The sequence below is a fragment of the Oryza brachyantha genome, chromosome 1 (genome assembly GCF_000231095.2).
Source record: "Oryza brachyantha chromosome 1, ObraRS2, whole genome shotgun sequence".
NCBI lineage: Eukaryota > Viridiplantae > Streptophyta > Magnoliopsida > Poales > Poaceae > Oryza > Oryza brachyantha.
Genome location: NC_023163.2, coordinates 17446636 through 17458432, shown reverse-complemented (window position 1 = coordinate 17458432; position 11797 = coordinate 17446636). Strand labels below are relative to the sequence as shown.

Sequence of the window (11797 nt, the reverse complement as noted above, 5' to 3'; positions counted from 1 at the left end):
AAACACATAATTCTTATATGTTAAGTTCAATAAATATAAATCAAATATGCCTATTCTAATTCATGACAATAAAATTCACCCAATCAACTAATATATCTTTTAATTAACATGGAACTTTTCTGAAATGTACAAGTAGTACAGGGATATAATCTACCACATCTTTTCGTTTCTGCTAATGCTTATTTAAATTTACTGTTGATATTGAGTTTTTTCATCGAAATTTATTTTTCAGTCTTGTCTTTTAGATCTTTAAGAATACATATATAAAACTTTTATTCATAAATTATTTTTCGTTTACAACCATTTAGCTTTTTCCATGAAAAAACCAAACAATCACCCATAGATAGGTTTGGATGATCATTTAATTAAATTGTTATTGTTGTGTTATTTCAGTTCTTTATAATTATATTGAATTTAGGTATATTTGTAAATTAATTACTTAGTTTTGTTGTAATTTTATTTTGACCGTAGCTTTCATCTGACTTCGTTCTATATAAACTTGGTCAAATTTTAAAAAGTAGCTTATAAAAGATCAAAACAATTTACAATACAAAGGGCAAAGTGTTTTACGATATAAAATGGGGGTACTACTTAAATCTGCGTAGAGATAAATAAAAAAAATTTGTAATGGCGGTATGACAAGGACTCCGCTGATCTGGTTGGACGGTTGGTACTGATTTCATATTGAAATTGAGAGTTTTACCCTCCTGATCCATATATATGACAGGAGTATTAATCTCGATGACCCACATATATCATTAGTGACGAGGCTAAATCCTTAATTTTTTTTATGTAGACGAAGGCTGCGTATGTAATAAAAACTTGAGATCACCAAAGCGTACCCCTCCCCTCCCGAAATTTCGTTCTCTACAAGTTCCTTACTAGAGCAAGGTGCAATTTTGCACCCTCAAAATTTTTGATTATGCTTATAAACCAAATTTATTTTTAAAACTTAAATTTGATGTTAATTCTAGATTTTTTATCATAGTTTATTTTTTTCATATTTTTAGATCGCTAGAACTTTTATTTATAAATTATTATTTAATTGAAAGATGGCTGGCACGAAAGCAACGAAACCGCTGGATGTGCGTGAGTACCAGGGCGCAATGGCTTTTGCACGTAGCTGACCGGCGCCAACAAAGTAAGACCTTGTTTAGTTCCTAGAATTTTTTTCTAAAAAACATCGCATCGAATTTTTGATATCTAAGATAAAGCATTAAATATAGATGAACCAAAAAACTAATTGCACGGTTACGGAAGAAATGTTGAGACGAATCTTTTGATCATAATTAGTCCATGATTAGCCATAAGTGCTACAGTAACCAACATGTGCTAATGAAGAATTAATTAAGCTCAAAGGATTCGTCTCGCGGTTTTCAGGCTAGCCGTGAAATTCGTTTTTTCATTTGTATCCAAAAACCCCTTCCGACATTTGGTCAAACATTTGACATGACACTTCTTCTAAAAATTTTCTCAATAAACACCCACTAACACAGCAAATCCTCACAAGTAACTAATACAATTATAACGTGATAGTGGCACATGTGTGGCTGTATTTAACACACTACTAGTACCGCATCCACTCGTGCTGCATCGGCTTCTTTTTCACAACTCTCTCTTCACTTGTGAGTTGTGACAGCAAGAAGAAAATGGTTCTGGGAGTGTCCATGTGGCCTCCGGCCTCACTGCCATGGGGCCTCCTTCTGGCGTCCGGCCTCGTCCTCGTGTGGCAGGCCGGCCGCCAGCTCCACCGGCTGTGGTGGCGGCCGCGGCGGCTGGCGGCGGCGCTGCGCACGCAGGGGCTCCGCGGCACGCCCTACCGCTTCCCCGCCAGCGACCTCGCGGAGGAGGCCGAGCTGAACAGGGCGGCCTGGGCGAGGCCGCTGCCGCTGCGGTGCCACGACATCGCGCCCCGCGTGGCGCCGTTCCTCCACGGCGCGCTCGGGGAGCACGGCAAGCCGTGCGTCACGTGGTTTGGGCCCACGCCGCAGGTGATCGTCACCGAGCCGCACCTGTGCAGGGACGTCATGTCCAACAAGTTCGGCCACTTCGAGAAGCCCAGGTTCCCGGAGCTGTCGAAGCTGGTCGCCAAGGGCGTGAGTTACCACGAGGGCGAGAAGTGGGCCAAGCACAGGAGGATCCTCAACCCGGCTTTCCAGCTCCAGAAGCTCAAGGTATGATACTACCACTGTCTCAAAATAATTTTATTTTTTCGATTTCTATGTTCAACTTTTTACCATCCGTTTTATTTAAAAAAATTTAAAAAAAAACTTAAAAGAGTTAGTCATGTGTAAAGTATTATTTATGTTTTATCATCTAGTAAAAATAAAAATATTAATCGTAAAATAAATTTAAAAAGATGAAAGTTAAACATTGTATCCAAAAACTGAAAAATAAAATTATTCAAAAAGGCTAGTACTGATCAGTGACGAATTTAGAATTTTATCTAATAGTATATCCGCTTAGAAATCATAATTTAGTAAATTCATTTTAGCAAATCAATAATAATTATAAAATTAACAACATGATCAATATATATACGCACCAAATAACAACTATTCTTATTCAGTTGAGTTTTTTTGAAATATGTATATACATCGATATATATCGGGAATAGAGTGCAGGTCCCTGCCATACCTGTAGCTCCGCCCATGCTAATACTGCTTTTTCTTCGTCGACAATTTTAACATTCTTAAAAAATATAGAAGATACTATATTTACTATCATAAAATTTGATATTTTATATACTTTGTAGTACCATGTATTTTTTTCATGTGTCTGAATGTTGGTATGTCGGAGAATATGCAGTGCATGCTGCCTGCGTTTTCTGAATGCAGCGAGGAGATGGTCAGTAGGTGGATGGAGTCTATTGGTTCTGATGGCTCCTACGAGGTGGATTGCTGGCCGGAGCTCAAGAGCCTCACCGGAGACGTCATTTCGCGCACTGCGTTCGGGAGCAGCTACCTTGAAGGAAGAAGGATCTTCGAGCTGCAGACCGAGCAAATCGAGCGCGCCATGAAATGCTTCCAGAAGATTGCCATCCCGGGTTATATGTGAGAATTTTCTACATAATATACTGAGTAATTTTGCCTACCACTTACTAGGTTCTAAAATAAATGATCATTTCATCAGAAACTTGTATCTTAAACTAAATAAATAATTTACAATTAGAAGAAGAAAACAGAGTAATATGAGTGTGCATTGTTTATTTTTTTTAAATGAGCAATTTTACCGTCCTCAAAGATAGAAAAAATACTCTTTTTAAATACAGTATAAACATATATGCTCATAACATGCGCTTTACCCCTATAAAAAACAGACATGCACACTCCATTCTGAGTACCTTTGAAGACCGGACTGACCATATCTTTGCGAATAATAAGTCACCGTAAACATCACAATCTGGTCAACCACTAAAATAAGAATATGACAAAACCTTATGGTTCAAGTTATATAAAACCTCGAGGGTTTTAACATGTTTCCTATAACTACGACTACCATATGATCCTATAGTTCTACAAAACTAACCTTTTCTTTTATCGGTCATACATATGAGTTCTAATCATAAATATTGAATCTATGAATTCTTAAATCATTGTATATAAGTTCTATCATTACCTTTTATTTTATTTTTACAATATTATGTTAGATTGATTAAAGGTTTGGTTTTGCAAAATCTTACTATGATAATACTCAGGGTTATATGCCGTAATCTAAAACCCTCATGGTTTTGTGAAGTTGAACCATATATAATACCGAGGTTTCTTCGAAATTTAATTACTTGATATATTTTCCATTTCAGGTCTTTGCCTACTGCGAATAACCGGAGGATGCATCAAATAAATAAAGAGATTGAATCAATTCTAATGAGTATAATTGGGAAAAGAATGCAAAGAATGAAAGAAGGTGAAAGCACAAAGAATGATTTACTTGGCATATTGCTTGACTCAAACACGAGATGCCTGGAAGATAATGGCCAATCAAGCCAGGGGTTGACAATCAAGGACGTTGTGGAGGAGTGCAAGCTGTTCTATTTTGCAGGAATGGAGACAACGTCGGTGCTTCTCACACGGGCCATGCTGCTACTATGCATGCACCCGGAGTGGCAGGACCGTGCAAGGGAAGAGATCATTGGAATATTTGGGAAGCAAAAACCTGAATACGAAGGTCTCAGCCGCCTCAAAATTGTTAGTATCCTGCAAGATTCGATAATACCATTACATTTCGCTCTTATCAGATTGTCTTCAACACTGTGGCTACACGTAATTACTTGTACTAGTAATAATAGAATAATTTTACAATCTAATAAAAAGTAACAAAAAGTATCTCGCGGTATTAAATCGTTTCTGATCGTTGGATCTAATAGCATACATCCTAATCCAATGGTGAGAAATAATTTGGTACCTGGGTACCGGTATCTCGAGGTATTTTTTGTTGGACCGGAGCAAATACCATAATAATAAGTACTAAATTTCGCTGAATATGCGTCCGTGCAGGTGACGATGATCCTCTATGAGGTTCTTCGACTGTACCCACCCTTCACTGAGCTCAGTCGAAAAACATACAAGCAGATGGAGATAGGAGGTGTCACCTACCCTGCCGGCGTCATCATCAACCTCCCCGTGTTGTTCATCCACCATGATCCAGAAATCTGGGGAAGCGATGTCCATGAGTTCAAGCCTGAGAGGTTCGCCGAGGGGATCTCCAAGGCGTGCAAGGATCCCGGTGCGTTCCTCCCGTTCGGATCGGGGCCACGGATTTGCATCGGCCAGAACTTCGCGCTGCTTGAGGCTAAGATGGCAATGTGCGTTATCCTTCAACGCTTGGAGCTAGAGCTCGCACCAGCTTATACCCATGCACCACATCGTATAGTGAGTCTTCATCCAATGCATGGTGCACAGATTAAGGTTAGAGCTATATGATCAATTTTTTGTTGTTAGCACATTTTATTAGCACACTTGTTGGTTCGAGTTGTGATATTTGTACCTTTGGAATAAAAGTGGGATAAGATATGTCATTTCTCCTCTATTTTCTACTATTTTGCCCACACTATATTACTGGATATGGTTTTTAACTTTCTCGGTTTCATACCATAGGATGTTTTCAATTTTACCAAAGTCAAACTTTTTTTATGTGTGACCAAGTTTATTAAAAAAACATAGCAATATTTTCAATAGTAAACAAATATAATATAGAAAGAGTAAAGTACATGACCGGTCCTTAAACTTGTGACGCGATACCACTTAGTTCCATAAACTTAGAAAATGCATGTTTAGATCCATGAACTCGTTTTAATGTCTAAAATCATAGACCTGAATGGTACATTAAAACGAGTTCATAGACCTGGATGGTACATTAAAACAATTTCATGGACCTAAACATGCATTTTCTAAGTTTATGGACCTAAGTGGTACCGCGCCACAAGTTTAAGGACCGGTCATGTACTTTACTCATATAGAAATATATTCAATGTGGGATTTAATAAAACTAATTTGATACTATATATGGTGCTATATATTTGTATAAATTTAGACAAAATTACGGAAGCTTGACTTACAAAAGGTTAAAAGATGTTATGATATAAAATATGACTTTATATTTTTCTTTTAGTATGACTGGCGTTCTTACCTTTTTGGATGTAGTTTGAGAGTTGAACAGTTGTTTTGTTTATTTCACATGATGCACAAAACTATACAATTACCACGTGCATTGTTTAGTTGTTACTTATTATTTGAATTTCAGCTTTTCAGTTCTTAATTAATGTTGTTACTATGCATAATGTCGATTGGTTCTATACATATGACATGGTAGTGTTAGCATGGACTCATTACCAGTTGATTGAAATCAAGCTATATCGGAGATATGAGCTAGGTGTATACTTTGTATGTGTGAGGCATGCGGTGATGGTGGGCCCATAGACTGAAACAACCAGAAAGGAAGGTCAGGCCCCGGAAAGCTACGTGCCCCCCAAGGAGCCGGGCCTAGACAAGATGCCGGGCAGCCAAGCACCGGAGGGGTCAAGCCACCCTCGGTCCCCTCGATCTGGGGGTTGCGCATTGCGGGACCCACCCTGTGCCTGGACTGATCACGACACCCAACCACCGTATTTATTTTGATGAGAGGGTGTAGGCGTGAGCCTAGATACAGGCGCACGTCTTCGTCTACGTTCCCTCCTGAGAAAAAGCGAGGGAGACGGGACATCGATCCTTGATAGCACAGTGACATCGCTAACACCACAGGGATAACATGTTCCCCTCACGTTGCTATCGCATTAAATATGACGGACGACCATGTGAGAGGGGTGGTTGTTCTCCATTCGGACCGTTGAGTCGAGCGGGAAGTGCTACCTACTCCTCACCTACTGATCGATAGGACCCGACAGTGGCAGTGTGACGGCTCGTTGACTTACGGCGACGTCCGCAGCAGTCCCAAGAAGGATGATGGCATGTGCATCGTAGGTGGGAAAAAGCATGGCCGTTGTGATGTCCATTTACTGTATAAATGGAGGCCCGAGCCAGTAGGTCAAGAAAAAACATTCCCACAGAAGCTTGTAACGCATTTACTCTCGTAGTGTGCAAGCAACAGAAGTAGAGTATTACGTCTTCGGACGGCCCGAACCTGTATAATCCCTCCGTGTTCATCGAGGGGCCTGCCCTCGCACCCCTAGGTCGAATTCACAAAGGGGATCCCATAGACTCCTGCTCGAGGAGCTCACGCTCTGACAAGCTATAATATAAGAGTATTTTTTAATAGAGAAAATGTTATTTCTTAAAGTAGGATATTCGTTTATTTCTCTATCACTCCCAGCTGACGTGGCAGGGGTTTTGGACTTCGCTATGTGAAGTACTACTTTAAATAGAGTTGATCATCTGTCGCTGATCTCCTCTCCTTCCATCGCCTGCACATATCCCCTCCTAAGTAAAATAGGGGAAAAAAAAATTCAAGGTTGTTTAAGAAAGACGATCTGGTCCTCCACCTCTCAGATGTCACTCGTATAGTCACTACTTTCCTCTCATAAATCACAACTGACCATTATCAGCGTTTTCTTTTATTATGTAGCCGATCAACCCAATCCTTTTTTCGCTTCCACCCGCTGTTCCTGTCTCCTTTTTCTTCGTGTCAATAACATGAGAAATATTGTCAGGAATCTTGGACTTTGTCTCTAAATTGGACTCTTCGTTTCTAGCGAGCGGCGCGGCAACCATTTTACATTATTTTAATCTACTGCCTCCCTCCATAATAACTTTATTTTTTTTAATTTATATGTCCAAAGTTTGACCATTTGTTTTATTTAAAAATTTTGAGAAAAACTTTAAAAAATTAGTCACACATAAAATATTATTCATGTTTTACCATCTAATAACAATAAAAATATTAATCATAAAAAATTTTAAATAAGACGAAGTGTTAACATATTGTATTAAAAACCAAAAATAGCAAGTTTCCTTCTTTTTGAGAGAGGAAGTAGGACAACTAGAGGCAGAGCTACTGTCAATCATTGGGGTCAGATCAGTTGCCCCGATTATCTATGGTGAGATTCACAATTAAATTATTTAGATAGCTAGTAGAAAAATTGCATACATTGGATCAAGTAAATTTTACTTGTACAAACTAAAATAAATTTTAAAAATAAGTTTAAAAACAAATTTTGCATTGAGTCAGAAATAGTAAAGTGTGGTAAACGTAAAATTGACTTTTCAATTAGGAAGTATTGGAAAGATTACAGCTGAGAATAATAAATGGTACTAAAAATCATAAATAACTTAAATAAAATGAGTGTTCTTTTGACAACGAAGTATAATAGAGGCACACTAAACACATTTACAACCAAGTTCTCGATGTCCTACTTCCTTTGGTTTTTTATTTGGTGCAAATATTCAATTTTCAACAGTGCACAGCGACAACTAATACAAACCTTCCAATTTTCATTTTTCTAATTTTTTATTACAGTGAATGGTGGCAAGTGGTGATGATGGTGTTGGACTGGGACAGAAATCTGAGTTGAATGTGAATTTTACGTCCTATTTATGCAAAACATTTACTTGTTTTTTTTAAAAAAATGTAGAAATAGAACCATAAATTTATTGTGGTTTTATTTTTATTTTTATTTCTACTTAAATTAAAGGTAATTGTGTTCTCACTCTATGGATTATAGATTTGTATTAGATATAAAAGGTAAAAATGAAATAAATCAAAACCACATGGACTGATGGGCAAGTAATAGAGAAAAAAAGTTTAAACATGGTTTTAGATGTAGATCTGTATTGCATATAAAAAGCAAAAAATCAAAATCAAAAATGAAAACTGTGGGTATACCTGTGAATTGCAGTTTGTGTTTTTTCTCTATCTTGCTAACCATCCTAATTACTACTGCCGGCTTGTCTCCATGTCTAGTTCTATTTTGGCTCTTCGATTGCAAAATACTCCCGCTATTTCTTTTACTTTAGGTGTGACTTTTCGTCTTATTAAAAAAATTATATAACTATTAATTATTTTATTATAATATAATTTATTATTATAGAAACTTTAAGTATGTGTTATAATTTTATATATTTAGATATAAATTTTGAATAAAATGAACGGTTAAATATAAATTTAAAAGTTATATAAAAAATATAGAGGGAGTAAAAAACGTGAACTCCCAGCTAGGATCGAAGCGAACACTCTGCCGCTGCGGACGCATATGCTTCGTGCCGCGACTCGCTGTCGCTCCCTCGCGCGGACGGAAGGCCCACTCGGATACGCGCAGCGCGAGTGACGCTGAGAGACGTGAAATCTCATAAAAAAATTTTGGAACCAATCAAGTACTGTAATAACTTTACTTTTAACCATTTGTTTTATTTAAAAAATTTATAAAAAACTTAAAAAAATTAGTAACGCATAAGTGCTATTCATATTTTATCATCCAGTAACAATAAAAATATTAGTCGCAAAACATTTTAAATAAGACGAAGAGTCAAAAAATTATATAAAAAACTAAAAAATAAAGTTATTATACGAGGGAGGCAATACTATCCACAAAATCTTGAGTGGCCTAATATATATTCACTGCCGGTCCAACACGTTTAGTCAGTGTTCGACTCGATTCTTTTTCCGTATGTGCAATTTGAACCACTATATGTGCAATTTCATGGTCAGTTGGTCTGACGAACACATCCGTCAAAGACACTATTTGACGACGTAGAACAAAACTCGAGGAGAGTACTCTAATCCCTCGAAAAGATGTTACCTGGTCTCTTGCATGGTATTTAAATAGTTATTAAAAAAATTTAAAAAATTATAAAGATAGATTAATATAAGGTATATCAAATATGACTTTCACAATCCATACCAAAAATAATAAATTGAATCTGAATAGTATACGTATAATCACAGTTATATTTGTTATTTTTCTATGGATTGTAGAACTCATATTTGAACTTACATGTTTGTATAATGATATATCTTATATTAATCTATCTTTATAATTTTTTTAAATTTTTTAATAACTATTTAGATAGTATGCAATAAACGATGGGATATCACTCGAGGGTTTAAAACCCACCTCCCAAGACTCGCTGTAATGGACGAGTGCTTTGGCTATACTCCACATGTCAGATTTTTCTGTCAGGTGCTTACTCAGGAAAGCTGTCGATTACTAATATATATATCCAACAATCTCAGAGGATTAACAGAGTTGCATTGCAATGAACACCATGGACATGTTTAGATGCATCCACGTCCTAATAGCCATAGCCTTGCTTTTGTTCACCCCGGTCATCTCCAACTCCAACCCCAACCCCAACCCGGCCTCAGCCGATGCCAATACCATAGTTGGCTGTATTCCAAGCGAGAGATCTGCACTCGTTAGGTCCAAGTCAGCACTGTCAGACCCCGGGGGCCTCCTCTCGTCAGGGAAGGGCGACGACTGTTGCCAATGGCCGGAAGGGCGTCCGGTGCAACAACGACACAACCGGCCATGTCGTCGAGCTAAGGGCATGTTTGGATCTCCTCGAATGTTTAGACACTAATTAGAGGTATTAAATATAGATTATTAATAAAACTCACCCCACACACTGGACTATTTTGCGAGACGAATCTATTGAGCCTAATTAGTCCATGATAAGCGAATGTGATGCTACAGTAAACATTTGCTAATCGTGGAGTGATTAGGCTTAAAAATTTATCTAATGAAATATCATTTATTTATGTAATTAGTTTTGTTATCAGATTATATTTAATATTTCTAATTAACGTGATGTAACAAAGAAAAAAAATTCATGAATCCAAATACCCCCTAAATCTCTCAGGAGGTAGCTGCAACACCGTGGCCCCATGTGATCCACCGGGGCCGGGGCTCGGAGGCAGCATAATAAGCCCCTCGTTGCTTGGCCTGAAGCGGCTGGAGCGTCTCGACCTGAGCTGCAACAATTTCAGTGGGGGCACGCGTACCGGAGTTCTTCGGTTCTCTCAGCGGCCTGGTGTCCCTCGACCTATTCCAGTCGACGTGCGTTCGCTGGGATGGTGCCGCCGCAGCTGGGTAATCTCTCCAACTTGCGATACTTTAGTCTTGGTTCTAACGATAATTCCAGCTCATACTACTTGTACTCCACGGATGTCTCCTGGCTGGCACGACTGTCTTCTCTCGAGTATCTAGACATGAGCTTTGTGAATCTCAGTACGGTTGTGGATTGGGCTTTGGTGGTAAACAGACTTGCATATCTTAGACTTCTCCTTTTCAGTGGATGCCAGCTTAGCAGCAGCCCCGGTTCTCTTCCTTATAGCAACCTAACATCCCTTGAAACGCTGGACCTTGCACTTGACAACATCAACAAGAGGATCACGCCCAACTGGTTTTGGCATTTAACTAGCCTTAAGTATCTAGACTAGATATATCAGATAGTGGGTTCTATGGCCCATTTCGCAATGAGATAGGCAATATGACCTCTATTGTGGATCTTAGTTTACCAGGTAACCTCGTGGGCATGATACCATCGAGCATGAACAATTTATGTAACTTGGAGAGATTTGATGCTAGTGCAACCAACATCAATGGGAATATATCAGAATTATTCAAGCGACTGCCTAGATGTTCAAGCAATAAATTACAAGATCTGTTTCTACCATTTTGCAATTTGACTGGAAGTTTACCAACAGCAGAACCACCCTTGAGCAATCTGGTCTCACTTGATCTCAGAAATAACAATCTCACAGGCCATGTTCCACTCTGGCTAGGTGGGCTCACAGATCTAACATACTTGGACATGAGTTCCAACAAACTGGATGGGGTCATACACGAAGGCCATTTATCAGGCCTAGCAATGCTAGATCGGTTGAGATTGTCCGATAACCTTATAGGCATCTCGGTGAATTCAGGCTGGATTCCTCCTTTTCACCTAACAGAGATCCAACTTCACTCATGCCGTTTAGGTCCAAAATTCCCAACTTGGCTTAAATGGCAAACACGTGTAACAAATTAATCTTGATATATCAGATACAAGCATATCTGACATTGTGCCGGACTGGTTTTGGACGACTGCATCCTCGGTGTTACACTTAAATATGCGGAACAATCAGATCAGCGGAGTCCTCCCATCTACTATGGAATTCATGGGGGCAACTGAAATGGACCTCAGTTTGAACCAGTTTAGTGGCCCCATACCCAAGCTTCCCATCAACTTAACCGATTTAAACTTATGCAAAAACAATTTATCCGGCACTCTTCCATCAGACTTGGGAGATTTGACATTGCTTGTTCTATATGGCAACTCCATTTCTGGTGTAATTCCATCTTCTCTGTGCAAAATGAAGTCCCTGA

General features: G+C 38.6%; 1 protein-coding gene across 2 annotated transcripts; it reads left to right on the top strand.

Annotated features, from left to right (window-relative positions):
- Positions 1 to 1606: 1606 nt before the first annotated feature.
- Positions 1607 to 5039, top strand: LOC102702433 (cytochrome P450 72A15-like). Of its 2 annotated transcripts, none has more exons than XM_015838518.2 (4): positions 1607 to 2174; positions 2809 to 3053; positions 3803 to 4187; positions 4497 to 5039. In XM_015838518.2, exons 1-4 carry the CDS (start codon positions 1650 to 1652, stop codon positions 4920 to 4922), a joined length of 1581 nt encoding a protein of 526 aa, XP_015694004.2. In that variant the 5' UTR covers positions 1607 to 1649; the 3' UTR covers positions 4923 to 5039. The 2 variants fall into 2 exon arrangements, with proteins under 2 accessions (XP_015694004.2, XP_040375869.1); XM_040519935.1 differs by having other exon boundaries at positions 3803 to 4167; positions 4497 to 4617.
- Positions 5040 to 11797: the final 6758 nt, after the last annotated feature.